The following is a 23,883-nucleotide window of genomic DNA, read 5'->3' as shown; positions in this document are numbered from 1 at the left end:
TAACAGGTTACTTTTATTTTCTACTAAAATACATGTTTCATGCAGGTTTTCTCACTTTCCAGCCAACAAAAACACAATGAAGCTAGTGTAGAACCACCTGCAGGCGGCTCGCCTCACAACATTAGGCCGAGATGGATGTTAAAGTTGCTCAGCAGAAGGTTGTGTGTGTGTGTGTGTGTATAAATAGTGAGTCTTCTTCTGCTGTTACATGCTGTCACATGCGTTCACTTGATAACCAACAGCTGGCCAATCATACCTGGTCATGAAGATCATGCTAAATGCACCATAAAATGGAAAATAACCAATTAAATAATACAACCAAGCGAAATATTGCTTTTTGAAAATGAAGGTAATAATCTGTGTACAGTACAAAGTAGCCCAAACGCTCTATTAACCCACCGACTGCTCTCCTCTGACTCATAGATGTGGTCCAGTTTGGTTGGTCTCTTCGTCGATTAGCTGGATGTGGCGAGTAAAAAGGAAATGTTTATCTTTTCTGTCCGGTTCTGTTGCCAACTTTGAGGCGCCGACTGTGACCGACAGAAGAGGTTGTGCACTGGCAGGCTGGAAGGCATATGTGAATCAGAGTATACTACATGTAGAGGAGCGACGGAGCAGGGAGGAGACTCTACGCTCTACTTTACAAGGCCTGCTATGATCTTCATATGAAAATAAAAAGAGGTAGGCAAATCCACTCCACTCCTCACAATATACTGACAGTTTAATAAGATGCAGAGAGATGGGCATGAAGTACTTGTCAAACATGCTACACACAAAGCCCGTTTTGAAGATGACAGTCCGGCACAGCATGCTTTAAAATCAGCCCTCCAACCTATTAATAACAGTTTCCTTCCTTTACACAGCAGCTTGCATATTAACACTATTAAGACTTGAATTACATTTTCATGTAAACAAGGAGACAACGAAACACACGACTCATGCATGCATTATCGTCTCCACACTGTAGAACCACAGTAAGCACAAACAGATGTTACTGCACAGCATATTTAGCATTTTTTTTTTTTTTTACGTTGCAGGAGAATGTTAGAGAGCTTTGTTAACACAGAAATAAAGCAAACGCAAGTCAACGCATCTTCTTGTCTTTCTTACTGCCCGTCTGCATGACATCATTAAGGGTAAACGACATGAACGCAATCTGCTCAAGTTCACTTTCTTTCCCGCACTCCATCAGGCATGAGAACTGATCCTTGTCCCCGTTGTAAGCCAGGTCTGAGTAGCCGCTGGGCCCGTTGTGGATGATCATGGGCCTGTCCCACCCTGACGAGTGCAGGGGGGATCGGTTCAAATACGCGCCCATGTCCCTTCTACTGGACTTGTTAGTTGGGTGGATGAAGAGGAGCCAGGTCTGCGTGTCTGGAGACAAGAGCGATGTGCCACAAGCTTTGCTTTCAGCGTCGTCATTGGGGACAAATTCAGGCGCAGGGAAGCCAATGACGCTGCCTTGACAGCCTGAGGGTGGTTCCACGAGCTCTGGGGCAGTGTGAGGTTTGTCAAAGTACACACCGCTGTTTTCGCTCAGGGCCTCACACCTGTGGCCTCCAATGTTACGAGCATTGCAGTAAAGGTGACTCCTGCCCTCGTGGTCTATGATCTCTGCCATTTCACATTCGCATGACTTTTTCCGAAGCATCTTACCTATATGCCACGTCTGGCCGAAGTCCTCGCTATATACCGAGAGCGCACGTGGGTGGACTGTAAAAGGGACGGGGAAGGAACAGCATCTGTAAGGGACATAATAGGCGTACGCTGGGATGATCAATCTGCCGTTCTCCAGCTGAACGCCGTGGCCCGGGCCCACGGCGAACGTGGCCCACTTTTGGATAGTTTCACCAATCACGCTTTCTGTCAAGTCTCTCGCTTGACTCCAGGTGTGCCCGTCATCGCTGCTGCTAACGCAGCAAAGACGTGCCTTGTTCTTACCTGTGATGACCTGCCTGTGCTCTGTGGTGTTTCCCCAGACACAGATGAAAAACAAAAACAGCGTTTTGCTGTTCTTTTCATACACAGGGCAAGGGTTCATCGTGCGGTGGTTCTGTAGACACGCTGTGGACAGCTCCTGACTGGACGACCACTGGAAACACATGACAAAAGACAACCTTTAAAAAAAGGTGAGCACAGATAACGTTGACGGTTGTCAGTATTCAAGCAAAGGTTAATAGGATGGTTATTGCATGTGAATAATAACCTGGACAGATCCATCATCCTTCAACGTTCCTCTTCTCATAACAAGAATTTTGGCATCACAATCAGAGGGAGAGGATCTTTTCTCTGCAAAGGCGAGGAAGGTGTGACTGTGCCTCAGATAAATGAGAGCAGGAATTCTGTACGTTATCCCACTTGGCTCCTTCTCAAACAAAGTTGTTTTGACCGGTTCCTCTCCGCTGCCACTCTTTGATGATGTGTTTCCCATGGTGGATCAGAGTTCCTGCCAATTGAAAATGTTGCAAATGTGTTTTTTTATAGTATTGGTATAACAATCTTAATTCAGAAAGAGTTCACACTCCAACAGCTGCTCGTCGACACATACATGATTGCATTGCTAGAAATAGCATATAACGTATACTGAGCGTGCATAACGAAAACCTCACCTTCACTTGTCACTCTTCACATTTGTCGCCCTTGATCTTCGCGTGTAAGGCATTATACCGTCTAATCTCACGCCACCAAAAAGGGACCTCTGGTGTTCACGACACCGATGCTCTGGGTTCATCAGAGAAGAAGACGGCGCTGAAGCGAGAGAGACTCCCTCGCACTCACTTCCCCTCGCACTCACTTCCGTGTTCGCTTCGACACGTCCTGACTAAACCAGACGTCGACTTTAACTACCAGCGTCAGCTAGAGGGTCACAGATTCAGTTTGGCCAAAAATGTGTGATGTTACGAGATGTGCCGACGCTACGAAGCGTGTGTCGAGTAATGGAGGGGGCGTTTCCTCGAAGCGCGTATCGAGGCTTGCTTCATTTAGGGGAGGAGCCAAAAATGATGACGTCCGAAGCCTCGCTGCCCGGCTGTACCACGTGACTGCGTCGGGAAGTGGTTCAGATTTTGCCGGGAGGTTTGACAGCAATATAAACCCGTCAGGCTCCATTCAAAATGTGGGTTGTTGGTGGAGAGTTGCGGTCAGTTGAGAGTTTGGATAGTTTGGAGAGTTAGGGGAGTGAGGAGAGAAGGATAGGTGATAAGATGGAGCCAGCTAGGAAGAGGAGGATTTCCCCTGTGTGGGAACACTTTGATTTGATAACTCCTAATAAGGTAAGCTAAATCTAACTATATTTCAGACACATTCGGTTTGCTTATCAAGAACTGTATTTTTCACAGTTTCTTATTTTATTCAAAGGTGAGGTGTTTATTGTGCTCCAAGGAGTTGGGGTACAATAACAACACCTCATCCATGCTAAGGCATTACCTTATGCATGAGAATAAGGAGGAAACTGGAGCTTCACCCAGCCATGGTAAGTCATTACAATATTACAAATGCACCATCACAATTTTTCCCTGTTCACTTTAGTTTATTGTGCAAATAAAGACAGGTAACAGACACTGTATTTATTCTCTTTTAACCAGCCACCAGAAAACAAGAGCTGGATGAAGCCCTCGTCTCCATGATAGTGAAGGACACACAGCCCTTCAGTGTTGTGGATGATGTTGGATTCAGGGCATTTGTGTCCAAACTGGATCCTAATTATGTTATCCCTACAAGGCAGGTATGTATGGGTGCATGCATGAAACAAATGAGTACTTTATTGTGTCTCACAGTTCAGCACTATATATTTTTTCCTTTAGGCTCTGAAGGCCATGGTGGAGGCCAAGTATGAGTCAGCTAAGGAGAAGGCTAAGGCTAAAGTGGAAAAGGTGGCTGCTGTTAGCCTTACTTCTGTATCAAAATTGATATAGACTTGCTCTTGCGTTTTTTGTGCACGACAGCATCTTCTGTACCCTGTGACAGGGTGTTTTCAAATGAGAGGTTGTGTCAAAAAAAAGGAATCGTTTAAAACCAAAAACTGCTGAGAAACTGTTATTTCTGAATAAAAATGAATAAAATGTCCCCTGTCCTGTACATCACTGTCCAAGTTACACAAGCATATTCAGTCCCCTCTTCCTAGTTCCACAAGCACTTTCACTGTCTTCTGCCTGCTTAAGCCCATGCCATTTTCCTAAAGTGACATAATAACATTATTACACAACCTGCCATATCACATGATACTACCATTTTGGGAAGATTTACACACAGAATACATTCAAAAAATATTTAATTATGCACATGTGTGATAATTTATGTACAGAAATTATTTGGTCATACATTTTTGTAATTCATAGTCATTCCCAACAGCCATAACAGACACAAAAATTCAATGCATCACATTATGTGGTTCAGATACAGCTGCCTGTGATTATACACTTGGCCAGTAGGTGGTTTCGTGTGCACATGAAGCTTCGAGAAATGAACCCTTTCTCGAACCAATTGGCTGAAGTGGTTCGATGCCTCATGAGGCTTCATCTCGCCATCACTACCAAAAATGTATCTGAATGACAGACAAGGTAGCTAAAAAACTGTTGTCGGATAGGAGTCATCAGAAGCGTACTGCGACTCCGGTGTCCAGCTGTGCGCATGCGCAATGCGGCCAACGCCGATTAGACGGTAGCTAGCTAAACCATTTAAACGAACACTGGTCGAACGTAAACTCATCTTGGTGAGTAATTGGATCCTGTGTGTTGTATATGGAAAACTGCGACATCTTCGTAATAATATATGTTTAATGTCTCAAATACATTCGGGTGTGTTAGGCGGGTAATTATCTTATCATTGAATTCAATCTTTGACTAGCTTGGCTCACGGGTTTCTTCCTCTTCCGGTCTTAGCCTGTATATAAACCCCCCATGTTTACTTCTCACCGCCCCCCACTGGACCGGAGTGGTAACGCTGGTCTTACGTGGTGTTGCTATGATACAGAGCACGACAGTGTAGCGTTATACATTGTAACAAGTTGTCCGGTGCAGCTCATCTCGCGAAGAGCGCAACTAGCTCACGATAAGTTGTTTGTGATGGATCACACCAGCGAACAAGATGGCTGCAGAAAACTATACATTTGATGATGGACACAGAGGAAGGAAAGAAGGTGAGTTAAGTAAAAAATACAACATTTAAAAAAAAGAAAATATTTAACAAGCATGTGAAGGCACTCATAGGCCTACATGGTGATGAAATGTACATTTTTAAACATGAAAACAATATATTTTGATTATATTGTATTCAGTTTTTATTTCCCTTGTATAGGTGCAGGTCAATTGGCTCGTGGCCGATAGAAATGCAGAGGAGCAGCAACACAGGAATGTGCAAAGCAGAATAAAAGAGACTTATAAAAACTGTGAGGCTGATTCTCCTCATGGTAACACATTAGATGGACTTTTCCTGGTAAGGCACTGGAATCTATTTATGTGCTTATTTGACAAAACAGTTGGTGACGCCAAATAATGATATTTGTTTTTGCAGCTCCAATTACATTGTGTCGATAAACCGTCTGAGCTCTGCTCTGTTCACATCAGTGAGCAGAAACTGAATTCTGTAAGTATCACGTTCCACATTGTTATTAAAATGATTTGGTGAACGTTGTGACGTGTTTCCTCTCTGTGCACAGGTCAAGCCAGAAGACCTCACGGTGTTTGACAACATAGCGTACATAGATGCGTCTGTTAACTCCCTCTCGTTAGGTGATTATTCTGAAACATCATGCATATTTACCGACAAGGAGATTTGCTCTCGTGCAAAAAGTGGTGACTTTCCGAAAATGTTCTCCTCCAGGGTCTTTCAGCAGCTTTGTGTCTTTAAGAGAACTCAATCTGTCACTCAATGGGCTTTGCAACATGACGTTTGATGCTGCTCACTTCCCTCGTCTCCAGGTAAGATGACTTTGACATATTAGATGCACTGGTCATTACTATTGTGTCTATTTATATACTGTACAACTTGACATGAGCCTTTATCCCTAAGAACCTGAGAGCCTTTTATTTCCGTCCCAAATGTTAATTTATCATCTTCTTTCACATCTGCAATTTCTTTTTCAAAATAAGAGCTTTGATATTAACATGGTGCCAATTCAAGTTTTTCTATTTCTACCAATTCCTACACTGTGCCTGTTAAACAACAGAATTTAAATATCTGTACCGGTTTGATGTTTGAACAAAGTTGATGACGATGGAGGAAGGGTCAAATTCATAATTAATTAATTAAATTAATTTCAGCACCTGGCAGAGAAGCAGCCGATCGAGATAATTTGCAAATGTGTAATATTGATAATATTTAGAATTGCAATATCTCAGGCTTGCACTTTGCTAATCACAGTTTATGAGCAATAACTCCTCTGTCTTCATGATGTGGTTATGTTTATCTAAATCCTCTCAGGTGTTGGATTTGTCCTACAACAGTTTGTCAGCTGATGATATTGTTTCCATCGGTCGTCTTCCACGTCTAAAAGTTCTTCATCTGACTGGAAATCAGCTTCATCGTCTTCCTCCTAATCTGAGTTCCTTCAACCACGACCCGACTCAACAGTTAGTACCTTATTTTCCATAAAGCAGCAATATAGGAGTGACTATCGGTACAGAGTCATGAGATTCATGATTTATTTATAGCCACAAACTCAAGATGCATGTTTTCATGTTGACCAAGAGGGGGTGCACCAATGTTCAAAATTCTCACTCCTGATTCTGGTGAAGCAAATGTAATGACCTTCTACACACCTGCACTACAGCAAAGTATATATCTATATATATATATATATATAGATATATCTATACATCTATATATATATATGAATTGTATTGTTTTTCCTCTCTGTTTTCGTACAGGCCCGCTAAAGAAGACGAGTTTAAAGCTCTTGAAGTTCTGATGCTTGACGATAACAAACTGTCCTCTGGAGTCTTCAACAGTCTCGCAAACCTTAAGAGGTAATGATGTGGTTTGAAATATATGTAAACGAATACAAAGTATTACTTATGGCAGGCTTGTATATCGCAATGCATTACAAACGTTGTGGAAACATTCATTATAATTGTCGATTACAGGCTGAAGCATTTAAACCTACAGGGGAACCTTATATCTGAAATACCATATTTGCCGCTGACGCGTTCAAAACCTCGGCAGACTTCCGTTGAAGAGGAAGCTGAAGAAGAGGGACTTGGTAAATAACTTAACAAATGACCTGCATCCTCATCATCCTCAGAACAAATATTAAACATTTTGTCATTTTTATCCCCTCAATCCTCAATCCAGCCCACACTGAGACAGGTCCTAACGCCGGTATTTCACAGGTAATTAATTATACAGTTGGTGTTTGAGATGTTTCATCTTCATGTTTCTAATATTTTAAATCTGTGCATCTCTCACGAGGAACACTTGAAGGAAGGACACTCCAGTTTCCCACTACCTGAGCTTCAGTTCCTCAATTTAGCCGACAACAAGGTGTGTTGGATGATTCGTGCAAATAAATCAACCAAGACCCCCTTTTGTAAAATGCGTTCGTCCCGTCTCTGTTTCGTCATCAGATTGCAGAGGAGGAAGCACTGATGGCTGCTGCTCTTTTCCCAATGCTTCGAGAAATTGACATTCACTCCAACCCTCTGACCACGCAGAGAAGTGATAACCCTCCTCTCCTCCTAAAAGAGATCATTTTTAAAGATTAGTTCTGAAATGTCAACGCTTTTACGTCTCTGTTTGGACTCAGGAGACCCTCCCTTGCTCACCTATTACCTCCACGAGAGACTGGGGATTACCATAAAGCGTAAGAAGACACAAGAGGTGGCGAAGCTCCCACTGAAGGTGTCCGCTGATCCTAAATGGAAGGTTGGTGTTGGTGTCTGATCACGACCCTCCAGATTTCAACCTTATGACAGTTAACGATTCATCTGTTTGTTTGTTGTTGTTTTTTCATCACAGGTGGAGGAAAGAATCCCAAAGGGGTCAAAGAAGCTATTATTGATGGATGCACCTTGTTCTGCCCGAAGTGAGCCGAAGAAAACACCAGAATCTGAGGGCGAGCACGACACCTTCCAAGAAAACACAGAGCACTTCTTTCTTACTCGGGTATGTATTTTTGTGGTTTTTCATATTCCTCCTCTCTTTTAGTCTCGACACTTTCTCACTTTGCTGGACGTTATTTCATGTTCAGGCAACAGATGTTCCTGAATATGAGCTTGACCTTCCAGCTGACGAGAAAGAAACTGCAGGGAACAAGAAAAGATTGATGGACGCAAAAGCTAAACCGAGTCCTGATGTGGTGGAGCCCGTCGGTGAGGACTGTGGTTTCACCTGCAGATATTTATTTTTGGACATTTGCCGTCAGCCTTTATTCATGTTTTGTTTGGGGGGTTGGGGGGGGTCTTTCAACAGGAATCCAAACCGCTGTTCGGATGCTGGAACACACACTGAAGAATCTTAATGTTTACAGAGACTCAAAACCAAAGCTTGATAGCATCCAGATGCCACACAGAGAAAGAGAGACAAGGGTTCAACAATGTTGCATTCACACTCAATATCGTAAAGAATCTAGCCAGGACTGTAAAGACCAAGACAAATATCATCACCCTTCATGTCACGACTTCAAAAGAAAAACGAAGGAACTTCCAGCCGTGAAGCCAATAAAGCAGCCAGCTGAAAGGGTTAATGAAATGATCAAGGAAATCAAGGAGAGCGCAACGATCAGAGTAGTCCCCTTAAGTACGCACATTTCTGACACAATGAACGTCAGCTCACGTTACCGTTCATGACCATTCTCCAGGTAACACTCTGTTGTCCGTGCAGGCAGCGCCATACAAGGCACAGGCGTCAACGAGCAAGAGCGCAAGGAGGCGCTGTCGCTGCTGAGAGACCTGGAGACGATGCACAAGATGGTCCATAAGAAAACAATGGAGCAAGCAGCCAGCATTGAGTCTGACAGAAACAACCAAAAACGGAGCTGAACCTCCACCTGTGCAGAAGCTCCCGAGTGCTTAAAGCTCAACTGTTTTCTTCCAGGTAGGAATCGACACCTCGTTGATGTTGGCATAGAATGGGTGTGAGTGGAATTGATGAGAAAACCAACCATGTGTCAATATGTTAAAGTGCATCTTATTGAACAACTAAGTTCACCAACAAGAAAGCTGTAGCCTAGCACACAGCAGGGAGCAGATCATTCAGCATGTAGAAAGCCACAGCCCTTATAATATGATCTTTGAGAGGTTTAGGGGGACTGCGAGTGTCTGTGGTAGTGTTGTGAAATCATGAGTTTCTGTCTGTTCCCCTGAGTATACTGTGACAAGGATGAATATGTTCAGAGTGATGGTTTTGAGCAGCTGCTATCAGCAGACTTAATCCAGCATGCATGCATAGTATGCGTCAACGGTTTGCCAATTCGACTTTCTTTGGGAAAAGAAAACCTACATTTGTATCCGTTCAGTCCCAAAAAAAAAGAAAAGTTCCAGTGTTTTCTCAGGCGCACCCTTTTTTTTTCCATGAGCATTCCCTTGAACACCCAAGAGTGTAGTTACTCATAATGTGTTTAATTCCTATATTAGGCAACACGCTGTGATAAGCAGTGAGGGAGATGTGGATTCCAGCGCACATGAAGTGTCCTGAAGCATTAAAGCGCTGCTGCTTTATAGACTGCTCCGACTTCTTTATTCATTTCACTTTTCACCTCCTGACCAGAGAAGAAAGACAACAGAACTGTGGTGGATTTATAGCACAATTAAATCCACGATGAGCCCAGTGGTAACTAAAAATATGAGTGTTCTTTTCAACCAATGAGTGCTAAAGCTGAACACATTCAAATCAGCTGGAGAGCATTTGTACTGCATCATGGCAAGAGGTTTGATAGACCTTTGAGTCGCTTTCTCATCATTTATAACTGTCTAATGTCTTCTGTTTTGTTGAGTCTCGTGGAACCTGCTCGTATAGTCTTAAATACGACAATGGGATGAAATTAATTGAGTGAATTTGTATTAGGCAGGAACAAGAGTATTTAATAGAGCAGTGGTTTGTAACTTTAAGCAGACGTCTGCAGTTCAATATGATTTACATCCCACATTCATATAACACCTGATGATCGTGTTTTATTATCCCGCAAGTTGATATGTCGTCTGTGACATTTCCTAAAAGCTTACAATGGATGCTTTTTCATTTCTAGTTCTGTTTTTGTTGTTCATTCTCTTTTGGATTTCGTCCTTCGGGTCTTCTTCTCCAGAGCAGCGTGCAGATGTGGAATGCAGGTTCAGCCCAGGTGGAGTAAATCAATCGGTACTCTGAAGATATTTCATGGGATTCTACATTTATACATTCGTGTGTGGGTGTTTCCGTGCTTCTGTATGACTGGAAAATGATACATGTATTACATACAGTAAGAACGGGCTTTGTGTTACTAGTATGTTGTCGTTCTATGACGCGTGTTTCACTTTTGTTTTCCTGTAACAATGCCATGAGTATAGACTAGTGTACATACACAGCAGTGTGGTTTGACAGTGACAGTTTTGATCTGGTGAATAAATTCACATTTTGAAAGCTATCAGCAGAGGTTCCTGATCTATGTGGTCGGCCAAACACCTGGCCTTCCGTCTGAGGGTCTGGTTGGGAGCGTTTCATCTTTAGCGGCATATTTTTGTTGGTAATGAGGACACCGTGCCAAATGGCAGAGCTTTGACACGCTGCAGAAATAGCGTTTTCCAGTCCGCTGGAGCTCGGCTCTGCTCAGCAGACCTAGACTGTGTTGCAAAGATATATCCCACAGTATCGGACACCACAGCTGCTAAACATATCTGATCCTCAATGTGATTAAATTGAATCAATGTTGTGATGAATCTCTTCAGAATGACTGTTTTTCCTCATCTTTGACTGCTCTATCCAGGCTCGAGTGCAACTCAAGTAAAGGTATTCTGAGGATTTGTTGTTGCTTTCAGTAACATGACAGAGTTTGTTCTCCGGCCAGTGAGTCCTGGCATGAATTCATTATTTTTTTTGCCTGACCGGAATGCTGTTGCCATGTAATTTTGAAGTGGTAATTATTCGTACTTTGGGCATCTTCGCTTGAATAAGTGCAGTGTTTTCATGCTGGAATTCTAGGCAGAAAACGGAGTATTGTGCAAGAGGTATACACTTATGTTTTCCACAGTTTTGGGCAATGATCAATCACAGTAAAGGTTGTTCTGTTCCAAGCAGTCACAAAGCATTAACTTAATCACAGACTCATACAAGTCTTAACAGAAAATCTGAGACAATTCCCCCCCCCCTCTAGTCTCTAAAACCAAGCAGCGGTAACACTGATGACATCACTATACCTTCATCAGGCTCCCCCAGAGAGTCACAGAGGATGTCATAGAAACGTTTTTACAGGAAGTCAAACTGAACGTGATTGGTGGAATACTCCTTTTAGAAGTTTTAGTTCATGTTTATTTACTTAATTCCCATTTCTTATTGTGTATCAACGGCTTTTCAAGCAACACTACAAAAATCTGCCCGGCCTCATGGAGGCATGCGCGCTAAAGAGGTGAAGATGGTCTATTAATGTGACAGATGACTTCAAGACTGAAGATAATCACACGATCCACACATGTCCGCAATTTGTTTCTCACACATATGTTGTTATTCTGAAGGTTTCCTAGTAATGATGATAAGATCAGCTGCAGAGTGAAGCCATTTAGAAATGCAAGTCTCTTTCTATTTTCATTGGACTCGTCCTCACGTTAACATCAACACAGAATAAACAGGCAGACAAAAAGGCTCAGTTTGAACTGTTCCTTTTGTTCTTAGCATGAAAAACTGACGAGGTGACTGAAAACACATTTCCATCCATTCTCTCAGTGATGTAACAAACTCTGGCAGGAGAGCAAAAGATACTCTGTCCAAAAGCAGAAACAACAAAAGTTGTGGTGAAGAAAGGCGTCGATGGTTTGTGTCTTAGGCAAGACGGATCTTTGTTGATGTATATCTATAAGTGTATTATTTTTATTTGTGTCTGTATATTTCAGCGCCGCACATTCTCACATCTGGAGCAGCCATCGCTGCGAGCCTTGAGAAATGTTTGGGTAAGATTTGTTTGACTCTCAAACGGAGGGTCAGCAGTTAAGCTTCGAGAATAAGCCTGTGGAGAAGCAGACACCAGATTTGGCTCGGGAAGAGGAAGCCCGAATACCTCATCAACACTCCTCATTACTCGAGTGGCAAATGAGTTCACTGTGGCCCGGACCTATTCATTATTTCTTTTGATGGGACAATTGAACTGTAACAAAACTTATCATGTAATCCTGGCAGGGCTTTGGATACTCTGGCTGGCGTCTGAAAAGAGGTCGTTATTAGTTACGCATCATAACCGTTAAGTTGTTGGTCTTCTCCATCCTGTGAAACAAAAGGCCTCGCTGTGCTTTGTTTTTAACAGTTTACAGTTGCAACAACACATGTTTAAATGTATGACCCCCTTAAACCGAGCTGCTCAGGATACAGAGATAAAGACCAAAGTGTTCATGACATGTATATCCCGGGATATTGTCCATGTTCTCTTGGCCGGACTCCAATCATCCGCTAAAATGATCAGGGCCAACTTCATTAATGAGACGGTAAGGGTGTAAAAAACAGAGCCCTTGATGGATTTGAGAAGTATTTGGGTGAAGTATAAGCTCAGGGGTTCTGCTAAAAGAGTAACTCTGTAAAGAAATCCTTCGACGTGAAGCACGTAGAAGCCTTTTCTGTGACAGGCATGGATTGATGTTAATATTACAACAACGGCTCAGAAGTTCCTTACAGTTCCTCCAATGCCGGGCCCAGTCGTGACCCCGAGTCTCACATTTTCTCCACTTCTCACCGAATCTGGGCTACACGGGCAGCAGGGCGGAGTACACGTACACAGAGAGCTGTGATTTACACCTACTGACTGCCCCCAGCTGTTACAATTGCCAGAGCCAGGACCAAGCATGCACAGCAGAATTGGCCCGTGAGACGAATTCAAACAAAGATATCGAAACATGCAGTGCGGATGCAGCATGATGGTTGAAAATCCATCTTGTTGTAAATGCGGACGAGTCGTAATCATCCTTTTATGACATGCATGGGAAAATGGCAACGTGAAAATGTTGATTGCTAATTTCAGTTGGCAGCAATAAAGTAGAACACCCCTCTCTCACCCTTTTGACTGGGACAGCCTCTTTGGACAACGAAGAGAGTGAGAGAGACTGTTACAAGCTGTCAGGTCCAACTATACGCTGAAAATACGACGGCCTTTTTGTGAGTGTAATGAAGGCGTACGAGGGGAGTGCGTCCGTTTCTAAATATTGTTTCATGCCTTCGGTGAGAGACGGACAGAGTTGTGTCGACTCAAAGTGTAAAAGAAACACAATGAGTCATTGTGGAAAGGGGAGGGGACAGAGAGAGAAGCAATAATATCCTGGAGCGCCCACTCAGTCTACCAGATCTGACTGAGTCATTGGAACCACAGTGATAATTTGACACCTGTTGATCAAACAGGCCTGCGGACAGACTGCACACAGTGCTGCTGAGCAGAAAGACTGCTTTCACAGATCATGCTTTCGTGCTCATTATTTCCATGGAATTGTGTTACGTCAGTGTTTGGATTGAAAGCATTGTCTGCTTCCTTTACTCTGTGTTTTGGAAATACTTCAGTTTCTTGGCCTGCATTTGGATCTATCAGCACGTTTACAATGGGCCATCGGATGGCCAGGAAAGAATAGATCAAACAGATTGTAAAGGCACATTTTATTTTGTCAATTCTGTTGACAAAATGGAAATGGGGCTTCTCCAAATGGAGTTTGAACTTCTGCTTTTGATTTCCATTCCTCTGATAACATTTCGTCTCCAGCGGGAAAACAGTTTATCCAGCCTTCCGGAGCTCTATTTAATGGAAGCCTTCAGGTTTTGAAAAAGTTTTCAAAGACGACTCTGAGCTCCATGAGCCACATCTTAAGCCGCGTCTCAAGTAAATATTCCAGTTTCAGAGTATATGACTCAAATGCAAATGATTTCATTCCATATGGGCAGCACTTAAACACGAGAGTTACAGCTGAAAACAAATCAGACAATCTTTCACTGGTTTAAAACACTGAGAAAACTTTATGGGTTCAAATTTTGAGCAGAGAGTACATTCAGCTACACTGACCACTTTAAAACACAAATATTTCTGGTATGCGTATGTATAGCTGCAGAACGTCATGAGGCTAAATTAACAAAACAAATACATCAGACCGAATTAAGAAGGTTGTTTTCTCACTAACAAATACACAGCTGTGTACTCGCTGGCAGATTGAACCACAATGCAATGCCTCTTTCTACTTCATGCAACAAAACAACAACATTCAGACAGTCAAATGTATGTACACAGAAATCATACAACAATACAAAATGAGGTGACAACCCCTTAGTTTGAATTTACAATAAATATGTTGATGGTCAGATAACATCTTTTAAAAACCCTTTACCGGTACATTCTTAACAATGTCCAACATATTCTAAAATACAGATTATTTTCATGTGGTTAAAGCAAAGGGTTTGTATGAGAAATACTGATTGCAAAATGTCCTCAATTATTCAATCTCATCACTGAGTCATCAAAGTTTCAACCCTTAACTCTTAACTGGACACTGAGGCTGTCTCCAGCGCTGAGCTCTGATCTGTATACTCCGCCATCTAAACGCACCGACAACCACCCAATCCAAGCATGTTTGAATCATAAGAGGAGGCAGAACTATCTGCATGTTTATGACCATGTCAGACAGCAAACACTGTGTTTTGTAACCTAATAATTAACATGTCAAAATATGTGATGATTAAAAACATGATGGAGAACAATGTATCAATCAATAAACAACATTATAAATGAGAAATTCCACTTGTGTTACGGTAATGATGCAGGACATGTATGAATAAGGTACTGGATGTTAACCATGTAGTTATCGGGAATATTGATATGAAACAAGTGTCAAGGGAGGAAAAACAATCAGGGTGAACACACGCCTTCTATCTGCTTGGGATTTAGGAAAGTCACCATCTCCCGAATGCCGCCTTCACATATTGTGGTCTGAGGAGCTGTACTCAGATTTCTTCCCGCCTCTTTAAATTTTTTCCAGGTTTCTGAAAAGAAGAAGCTTGAATTAATATATAAATCAGTCATCGAAACCAAAAGAAAGCCAGGAGGATTTCACCGAATTAAAGTATTTGCAGAATTTAAAAACAATACCTTCATCAAGTGTTGTCAGTGATGTGTAATTTTCTGGATGATCCACAATATCTTTTCTTAGAACGTCACCAATTTCCATTAATTGTAAAACACCTGCATAAATGAAGAACTCAGATGAGAGTCACACATTTGTCGTTCAAATACGTTTGCAAGTATGAAATAAACGCATATGCAAATGAGCACAAATGAGCCCAAAGGAGCATAATGACAGCTTCAGCTGAGGAGACTGATACCACTCTTGTGTCTATACCATACATATGAAAGAACTGCCAGCAGCTGCTAGCGTAGCTTAGCATCAAGACTTGAAACAGGGGGAAACAGCTGTAGCCTGCTGACTAAATCCTTCCACCAGCACCTCTCAAACCCACATCACTTGTTACATTTACTCTTATTTTAAATCCGTACAAAAAAGAAGTCTACAAAGTTTTGCTGAAGGTGGGTTATATACTAACTGCTAGACTGTGTCTCGATTAGCTGTTCACCCGTTTGACTAACGGACAGATATCAGAGTGTACATGAATCTCCTCATCTATTCCGTTATTATAGTTCCCACCAGTCGTTACAGTACCTTCTACTGTCTTCCATACTTGCACTTCAACCTCAGCGGTACTTTGCCTTTCAACAGCAATGATCCTAACTGTATTGGGTGGATCCACTTTCAAAGATGAGTCTACTTTAAACACCAAGAGGCGATTCTTATATCCGAGGTAACACTGGGTCTGGTTACTTCCAGCTCTACTTTCTAGAGAGACAAACCAGACACAAGTTATGCGGATGGTGTTTACAGCCGAGCAACATGATGTCAGTACAAACAGTTCATTATGTTGAACATATGTGACTACCTGGACAAGTCTTGCAGCACTTTCCCGCTGATTTGATAGGATGTTGGCATGGGTACTGCTTGGGACACGTGATGCGTTTGCAGTTCTGGAGGCCATCAGTACAAGTGCACAGGATGCATTCCAGGACCTTCCCCAAAACTGGGTGCCACATGTCTCCATGTGAGTACGTCTTGCCATTGTACAAACAAGCTGAGAGAAATGGAAAACATCTGAGTGTTGCGCTACATGTGGAAGTGATCGTAAAGTTGCGAGGAACATGTCTAGAAAATCAAATACCTGTACATGATCATGCTGTTTGGACAAAGTCTCACCTCTTTGGTGTTTCATCTGCAGCAAAATCTTCACGGTGGTCTCTGAAGCCCCTTTGAGGTTAAGTTTACTGAGGCTCAGGCCTCGAGGAGAATTCCTGACCCTGAAAGGAGTGGCACGGTCGACCCGTGCGCTGCTCTGCTCTCCAGAGCACTGGTCCACTGAATGCCTCTTTTGTACACACAGATATAATAAAGAACAGTTATTTTTCATCCATTTAGCTCTCGGCTTTACTTGCTTTTCCCCTGAGATAGCTGAAAGAGCATCACATATAGTCCTAAATCATAGAAGTGTATACCCTGGAGAAATGGACGTTAAAGAAATCATTTGAATAACAAAATAATTGATTCGCACAGTGAGGTGAAAGGTCAGCGTGAGCTACAGAGCAGCTCCCCTGAAGCCTGGAGTGACCTGTGTTACGTTCAAGAACACGTCATCAGAGCTGACACTTGCCTGTGAGACTTGAACCCAAGTCCTGTAATTACAGTGCAGCGGCTCAACTGATAGCACACATTTACATATATATTCAAAGATAGTCAAGTTTAATATGAAAGCAACATCTCAGATATGTTCATTTTAAGATAAATCAGCAAGAGCATATACCACGCCTCTGTTCAGTTGCTGGTTTCCTTCCTCAGTTGACGAGGACCCACTGGTGCCGTGATCTAAAGACCAAAGAGAAGAGAAAAGGTGAGGGCATGTAATTAATATGGAAGCCATAATAAGGGTTGTAACTAAAGAATGATTATATACAGACATTAAGTGGAATTGTATCGCGGCGTTATGATCACATGATGATGTTTTGTGCCGCCTGATTAAGTGCATTACAGATGCACTGCATTGAATCATTTGGTGTGTAATTTTGCATCTTGCATATTGGGATATATATCAATATGAAAAGAGCATTTTTATTAACAAGCCTGACAAGCTCATGCCTAATACTCAAAATATTTAATGTATTACCTTTACACACCAAACAGCAGGTATCTTGGACTGAGACTGGTGAGGAACAGGTGATTGGTTGGCATGTTTTCAGACCGCAGAAGATGTTTCGATTCTGAGAAAAGAAGGAGTGGGATTTTTCCAAATTGATCTCCAAGTATGAGCTCCAGAAAGCAAGGCTCAAGTACTGCAAGGTTTCTGCAGGCCTCTCGAGACCTGCTTACCGATCTATATGGACTCAAAATCCATGTCATCCAGAATAAGAGAGACAGAGTCCAAACAACATAATCACAGTGTCTAATAATCAACTCGTACAATTAACTTCTCACATCATGCAGGACAACTCCAGAGTGATGTCAATTTTGGCCTCGCTTCTGCTTTCCCCTCCGATATCTGCTTTTGGTTTTCTAAATCAACACTGTCGTCAGTTGTGTTGTGCCTCAACCAAACGAAGCCAACACACAAAGCAAAGCACCGGCTACAAAATGTAATGGAATTTAACAACACATTTAAACTGTATTAAGCCTTAACAGCCTTAAGTTAGATGCAACAACACTACCTGAAACAAAACAAACACACACAGTGAATTTTGGAAAAATCTCAAATCTGTCATTGCATGAGATAGTTTTAACACATGAGCAACAGTTGTGCATGTGGCCTCGATATGCTACCAATGTAGAGGCTCATTAAACAGTCATATTAAAAGGCTTTAGTGAACATAAAGTCACATTTTATAATTGTTCGGAAAACATTGTGTTGAGTTAGTTTTTCATCGATGAGATGTTGGGGAAAAGAACAATTCTTAATCAAAAGAGGATCGTGAGAAACTCATTGGCAGGTTTTGTCATATTTCTTTCCAGATTCAGATACATCTGAAAATTCTGCACATTTTCTGTTTCACTCTTTCCATTTTCTCTGTTTTTTATTGTCTGTAAAGCGCTTAAAAGCAGTGTACAAACACTTCACAGATAATTGAATTATCTTACATACTGCATGCATTTGAATTGAGATATTCTTTCACCTGATCAATAAAAGTAATCAATTAGATGCAACTTACAGAGCACGTGCACATGACACACTGATTGCTTTGCTTGGATGGGAAGAGGTCGAGCTTAGTGAAGGTCTCCCCTGGCTGATAGACACTTCCATTATGCCTGCAGGTCTTCACTGAAGCTCTCAGCCCTGCAGGGATCCTGGGCTCACCTGTGGAGGGCACATCACAGGACAGGACCGTATTTAAAGTCACAAGGAGAATCGTGTCTCTCTTAAACTCTGATAAGTTGTTTGGACAGTCTATACCTGTGCATCTTGGACAACACTGCCGAGGCTCAGCTACTGGGTTTTCACATGGCAGCGGTGGACACTTGATTGTTTTACATTTCACATGACCTGCCTGAGAGAGAGCAATATCAGAGTTTACAAGCACCTATAGAACCCGACCGCAGAGTATTTCAGACAGTCGAGCGACTTCAGTGTAATCTTCCTTTAGGTTTGTTTAGAATGGATTCATAAATGTACCTCTGAGCAGGCACAGCGCATGCAGAACATGAATCCGAAGGGCTCAAGATAGGGATGCCAGCTGTCTCCTGGACTGTATGTCTTGTCTTTAAAAGTGCATACCACCCCGGGCCCTGGTTGTCAAACATAAGGAGGGTGAGCTACATGTGGCAACAACAAAAATATATTTCCTGGTGAACTAATATATCAGACATTTGTCAAACACAAACATTGTTCAATGCCAATCCGCTTTGAGTCATTCAAACCAGAGAAAAACATGGGGACTGCAAATACCACTGATTCAACTTCAGCCCATTAAGAAACAGACGTTTAACGTTATATGGCTTCTCTGACACAATTATATAAATAAGCTTCACCAAAAAACAAAAAAAGTTATGTTTAGGGCAATAGAGGGTGTTTATCTTAAAATATCAGTTCAGCTTTTGCTGAATGTAACTTAACTTTTCCTGTCAGACTCACAATGTCATGCTTTCCATTATTTTAAGCCCTAAACACTTCTGATCAGGACAGAAGAAGCATCAGCAGGGTCTGGGTCTTACCTTTCCGGGGTTTTAGGTCCGTTTCTGTAAACCAAATGATGAAAAAGAAGAAAAATGTGGGCTTCATCTTTTACATGTGCGTGATCCTGAGTCTTCAGCGCGCAGTAAGTGTGTTTCTGCAGGACAGAAACTGCAGGACAGTGTGAGACAAGGTAAATAAATAAATAAATAACATCCAACATTTTTCCTGGTTAAACTATTGCGCCTCCCTCAGGAGGCAAAAGGTAGCGCCAGTTCAGAAACAGGGATGAGAAAGGATGACATAGTGGAGGAAGTGGTACGATATTTTATTAGTGGCATGAAGTCATTTACAGTGGGACACGACCGCTCCACTTTCTCAGAAGGTAGGTTTGGACCCCTCCACTTGTTACAGTCCACCAACTAACGTTATTTAAATAAATAAAAAAAGGAAGCCAGCAAGTTTAATTTATACGTTTAAGCCGTCTCAGTGTTAACTTTTTAAAGCAAAAATGTCTGATCCTTTGTCTTGAAGATTTAAATGTATGTTGTATCCAGGTGTTGAAAATGTCCTGACAGATTATCACCTGATGTTGAAGTCTATAAACGTATATCTTTTACAGCTTTACTCGGTTTAAATTTAAATATTTTTCTTTGAGTGCACTGATTTGTTTCAAGTCATTTCTGTTGAGTTGATTGAATAAAAGCCATTAAAAAAAAATCTTGTATTTTTTTGTGGCTTTTGTTGGATTTTGTGGAAATGATTTAGTTTGGTTACAAAACCAGTCTAGAAACAGCTGCCATTCACAACATCAGGCTACAAAGAAATGAGGTACAAAGACTTAACACTGTTCTCCATTTATTAAACACACATGGGGGAATTTAACAGTGCAACCATGTTAAAATGACATTAACATCCCTACAAACGTACTTGACGATATGACAAACAAAGAAGATGTGACCAATATTCCTACAATGAGTCCAGTAGACCTGCTCCCTACATATCGCCAGCCATCAACGGGCTTAATAATAAAACACTTAGTTTGAAGAACAAGTTTCATTCAGATTTATCGAAACAAAGAAGATCTCAAGACTTAATTCAGGATTCCTAAAACCCACAAAACATAAGTTTCTAAAAATGCGCTTCCTCTTGAAATGGAGGAAATGACATGCTTCCACCATTACAAAGATCTGAAACCAAAAGCTGATCATTAGACGGCATTCCTGTTTCCCTTTTAAAAGCTGCACTGGACATTTGGAACTCTAAATTTTCAGCTGTGCTTTTAAAACGTCATTCGACGACGCCTCAAAATTATTTTCCTAATAAAAATGTCACTTAAGACTGTAAATGCACATCTGTATCAAACATGCCAATCGTTGCCAAAAATGTCCTTTAAAAGTGTATGTATGAAGGTATCGGGGTTGTTTTTTGGTAGCCAACCACCCAGACACATTTCTATTTACTAAAAACAGGTTTCTCATACTGTGAAGGGTCCAATAATCTGTGAGAGAACATTGACAATTGACGCCACAAGCAAATGTTAAACGCATATGGAAATCCACCTCCTGGATCGGACTCACCTGAGTATCCTCCACTAAACAGGATTTCAACACAGTGGTATACACACTGGATTCAACTCCTGTTGTTTAAGGTATACTTCTTAACTGTCGGAAGTACAAGATATTGCATTATAGGATGAATTACACCGTGTACACAAACGCAGAGACACACACACACACACACACACACACACACACACACACACACACACACACACACACACACACACACCCAAAACACCCGCACACAGGAGATGGCAGAAATGTTGGAGGCTCAAGAGCTGCTGCTGCGCGCCGCTGAGTCGCCCTCTTGCTTCTGCCGTTTCTTCGCTCTCATTTCATTCATGGCTTCCTCTATGGAGCGAGTGTCCCTCTTATTGGCCGCCGGCACTGAGAGAGAAGAACACCGACATCGAGAGTAAATACAGACAACGCAGGAGGAGAACTTGTGGTGTGAATCAAGTGAGGCAGAAGCAATCGCAGTGATCAACGCAACAGCGCTTACTCACCGCAGCCATAACTGCTGTTCGCCTCTAGTGTATGCGCTGCATCTTTCGCAGCTGTGGTGCCGATCAGGTGGCTGTACTTGTCTCTGTAGTTGGTGTTGGGACATGTTTCTGGCTTCTTTGTCTGACTGGATGCTGTTTCCTCCAACGCAGCCTGTTCCTGCAGCGAAGAGAAAACAAAACGTCTGAGACTTTGATGGAAAATCAAGGACGAATCAACCCGTTAACAGCAGCAATACTTGGGTGTTTCTTGATGATTTTTCTGCCTGTATCTGTGTTGAATCTGTACAAAATGTATTTTCTTTGTGCATAAGAGATGAAGACTGTCAATCAATTTATTCCTAAAACTATTACAGGGATCTTTTAAAGCGTTTCTGATCTAGTAGGATAGGTGCTTATTCACACACGAGACTGATCAGATCCATATAAAGGGGCGCATGTCTCGTATTAAAAAAAAAAAAGAACACGCAGTCTTACTTTGAGTCTTCGCCGTTGCTCGGCCAGCTTGGGATCCCACTCCTCTCCTTTGCGATAGGCTTCCAGCTCCTCATCTGACGGAGCAAACTCCTGCCTCAGCACAAAGTGGAAACCAGTCACATTTCCCCCACATTATTACATTATTACCCAACACTGGATTAAAAAAGCTAACGTTTTCTGACCTTTTTGTAAAGCATGACGTAGCGGCTCTCGTCCTCCTCCCCGAAAGAAAAAGAAGTCAGACCGGCCACCTCTGCAACATCATGCCTACGACACCGGAAGACACGAGACGTAAAGAAATGTGTGCATTGGACGCTACATGTCAGGTTTCTTGCATAAAGGAGCTTATTGCATTTATCTGAAGGAACTACTTACAATATACTCCTTTCAATCTTCCCCATAGGATTGTACTTTCGTTTCTGTTGTAAACTGTCTTGAATGAAGTCCGACACTTCTTTCTCCAGCTAGACGAGCGACGCAGAGGGAAACACTCCGTGTGATTCAACACTTTTACAATCTGATGCAATACAAGTGGTCCGTCACAAACTACCCTTCAGTGATGCCTGGAATGTTGTTCTTGAGGTCGTCATAGACGTTCATTTATATATTTTAGATGTTGCATTGTACTGCATTGCATTACATTGTTGTGGTGTGTGTGTATATATATACACACACAACGTGTATCAGACGAAACACTCACTTTTTTCCTGAACTCCACTTTCTTTCTTTTCTCATCTTCCTCCATCTTCTTGAGTCGTGCTGTTTGCTCTTGAAAAAAGGAAACAAACACAGTTCATAGTTTGACTTGTTTGTGTCCGACAGCATTTAAAGTTTCCGTGGATCACATAGTGTTGCAGCTACAACCGGCCTGCTTACATGTTGCAAGTCACAAGAAGGCTAATCAAGGGACAGAATTCCTCTACTCACAAAACCACATTTCCGGATCATTCGGGGAAAGTAAATCCTATTATTTGTTGCACGTGTCTACAGCCTCTGATGTTTTATTAGCAGGCATCTCATGACAGTTAATGAAACACATTTGGTCTACATACAGAACAATGCTTTGCAGATGATGGTTTGTGAAAAGTCAAAGCTGTGAATGTATTGTCAGAGAGAATGGAGATAATACAGGCTTACAGTAAACGTTTATATAAAGGCAGACCACTGTTGAATGTGTCTTCTATGTCAACATGCAGGAGACAGTTGCAGATGAAACCGTGCTGGGTGTTTACATGGTGCTTTGAGCAGGTTTGTAGTACAGTAACAGTGGTACCTCATGTAGTCTGACTGGCTGTTTTGATCATGGTCTTAAGAGTTAATCGATTCCTGGATTCACGGATCTGGCCAGCAGATATCGCCATTTTGACTGTTATCAGATGCTTCGACACGGTGAAAAACATTTTCATTGTGATTGAGACAGCTCAGCTTCCCACATCACTAGTCCGGACCCTGACCTCAGGTCTGCGGAAGACTGCAGGACCTCCTGCACGCTGCGTTAAACCAGAACCTACAGTGCTTACTTGACACGCATCTAAGTCCCTCGTCGTTTATATTTTAACCACTTCAAACTACCACACAATGAGCTGTTATTTAGGCAAATCATAATGTACCTCGAGCCTTTCGTCGGCTTGCCTGGTCGCCGACTGTTGGAGGCTTCTCCATCGAGTTTAGGATTGATCCTAGGAGGTCCGCCATCTTGAAATGAGGGGGTAAAGCCGTGCAAGTTGTTGTTGGCGGCAGCTGGACGGAGCTGCGCACGCGCAGATGTCCAGAGTTCTTCTTCGCTGGATTGAAAAACCGGCGTCCAAAACACGTATCGCCATCCTGTGTACCAGGAAGTTATATTAAGCAGTGGTGGAATTTAAGTAACGTTAAGTCGACTGCTACTTCTGCTTGACTAAGCCGATTTCTATGTTATACTACTTTATATCAAGAATGTATACCTCAGTTTATAAAATGTGCATTGTTTTGGCGGAAACTATCCAACAATACAGTTGTTTGAA

The 23,883-nt window shown here is 42.1% G+C and overlaps 4 protein-coding genes across 5 annotated transcripts; 1 reads left to right on the top strand and 3 right to left on the bottom strand.

The window, feature by feature from the left end:
• LOC306788421 (sialidase-3-like) lies at nucleotides 1-2,901 on the bottom strand. Its single transcript, XM_079283955.1, has 3 exons — nucleotides 2,610-2,901; nucleotides 2,207-2,446; nucleotides 1-2,092 (listed from the first exon to the last, which is right to left on the bottom strand). The coding sequence occupies exons 2-3, from the start codon at nucleotides 2,429-2,431 to the stop codon at nucleotides 1,085-1,087; spliced, it is 1,233 nt and encodes a 410-aa protein (XP_079140081.1). The 5' UTR covers nucleotides 2,432-2,446; nucleotides 2,610-2,901; the 3' UTR covers nucleotides 1-1,084.
• A 2,212-nt stretch (nucleotides 2,902-5,113) lies between these two features.
• Nucleotides 5,114-10,271, top strand: xrra1 (X-ray radiation resistance associated 1; the record flags this gene model as incomplete). The annotated part of the gene is made up of 17 exons (XM_079283309.1): nucleotides 5,114-5,137; nucleotides 5,296-5,433; nucleotides 5,512-5,583; nucleotides 5,657-5,729; nucleotides 5,821-5,918; nucleotides 6,421-6,569; nucleotides 6,867-6,965; nucleotides 7,083-7,198; nucleotides 7,291-7,328; nucleotides 7,408-7,479; nucleotides 7,563-7,653; nucleotides 7,742-7,860; nucleotides 7,954-8,100; nucleotides 8,186-8,306; nucleotides 8,407-8,733; nucleotides 8,818-9,030; nucleotides 10,243-10,271. 16 exons carry the CDS (start codon nucleotides 5,114-5,116, stop codon nucleotides 8,973-8,975), a joined length of 1,842 nt encoding a protein of 613 aa, XP_079139435.1. The 3' UTR covers nucleotides 8,976-9,030; nucleotides 10,243-10,271.
• A 3,586-nt stretch (nucleotides 10,272-13,857) lies between these two features.
• chrdl2 (chordin-like 2) lies at nucleotides 13,858-19,496 on the bottom strand. The gene is made up of 11 exons (XM_079284015.1): nucleotides 19,380-19,496; nucleotides 18,841-18,953; nucleotides 18,622-18,715; nucleotides 18,380-18,525; nucleotides 17,344-17,437; nucleotides 16,984-17,045; nucleotides 16,383-16,551; nucleotides 16,072-16,260; nucleotides 15,798-15,971; nucleotides 15,230-15,322; nucleotides 13,858-15,123 (listed from the first exon to the last, which is right to left on the bottom strand). The coding sequence occupies exons 1-11, from the start codon at nucleotides 19,444-19,446 to the stop codon at nucleotides 14,990-14,992; spliced, it is 1,335 nt and encodes a 444-aa protein (XP_079140141.1). The 5' UTR covers nucleotides 19,447-19,496; the 3' UTR covers nucleotides 13,858-14,989.
• A 689-nt stretch (nucleotides 19,497-20,185) lies between these two features.
• On the bottom strand, nucleotides 20,186-23,610 carry spag7 (sperm associated antigen 7). 2 transcript variants are annotated; one of them, XM_079283114.1, is made up of 8 exons: nucleotides 23,491-23,610; nucleotides 22,581-22,648; nucleotides 22,256-22,344; nucleotides 22,063-22,147; nucleotides 21,881-21,970; nucleotides 21,407-21,563; nucleotides 21,130-21,287; nucleotides 20,186-21,091 (listed from the first exon to the last, which is right to left on the bottom strand). In XM_079283114.1, exons 1-7 carry the CDS (start codon nucleotides 23,573-23,575, stop codon nucleotides 21,172-21,174), a joined length of 690 nt encoding a protein of 229 aa, XP_079139240.1. In that variant the 5' UTR covers nucleotides 23,576-23,610; the 3' UTR covers nucleotides 20,186-21,091; nucleotides 21,130-21,171. The 2 variants fall into 2 exon arrangements, with proteins under 2 accessions (XP_079139240.1, XP_079139239.1); XM_079283113.1 differs by having other exon boundaries at nucleotides 20,186-21,287.
• Between the last annotated feature and the right edge of the window lie 273 nt (nucleotides 23,611-23,883).

Source organism: Melanostigma gelatinosum, assembly GCF_949748355.1.
Source record: "Melanostigma gelatinosum genome assembly, chromosome: 14".
NCBI classification, from domain to species: domain Eukaryota; kingdom Metazoa; phylum Chordata; class Actinopteri; order Perciformes; family Zoarcidae; genus Melanostigma; species Melanostigma gelatinosum.
Note: the sequence above shows the minus strand (reverse complement) of the source record. Positions and strands in the feature narration are given on the sequence as shown.

Bases quoted from the DNA above. Each gene is read 5' to 3' on its own strand.
- LOC306788421 (XM_079283955.1), bottom strand. From the start codon at position 2,431: ATGGGAAACACATCATCAAAGAGTGGCAGCGGAGAGGAACCGGTCAAA. The intron at 2,093-2,206 runs GTTATTATTCAC...ATGTGTTTCCAG, and splicing joins AGGATGATGGATCTGTCCAG to TGGTCGTCCAGTCAGGAGCT.
- chrdl2 (XM_079284015.1), bottom strand. From the start codon at position 19,446: ATGAAGCCCACATTTTTCTTCTTTTTCATCATTTGGTTTACAGAAACG. The intron at 18,954-19,379 runs GTAAGACCCAGA...TTTGACAACCAG, and splicing joins GGACCTAAAACCCCGGAAAG to GGCCCGGGGTGGTATGCACT. The intron at 18,526-18,621 runs GTATAGACTGTC...TGCCCTCCACAG, and splicing joins GTGTTGTCCAAGATGCACAG to GTGAGCCCAGGATCCCTGCA.
- spag7 (XM_079283113.1), bottom strand. From the start codon at position 23,575: ATGGCGGACCTCCTAGGATCAATCCTAAACTCGATGGAGAAGCCTCCA. The intron at 22,649-23,490 runs GTACATTATGAT...CCTTTTTTCAAG, and splicing joins AAGCCGACGAAAGGCTCGAG to AGCAAACAGCACGACTCAAG. The intron at 22,148-22,255 runs GTAAGTAGTTCC...CCGGTGTCGTAG, and splicing joins AAGATTGAAAGGAGTATATT to GCATGATGTTGCAGAGGTGG.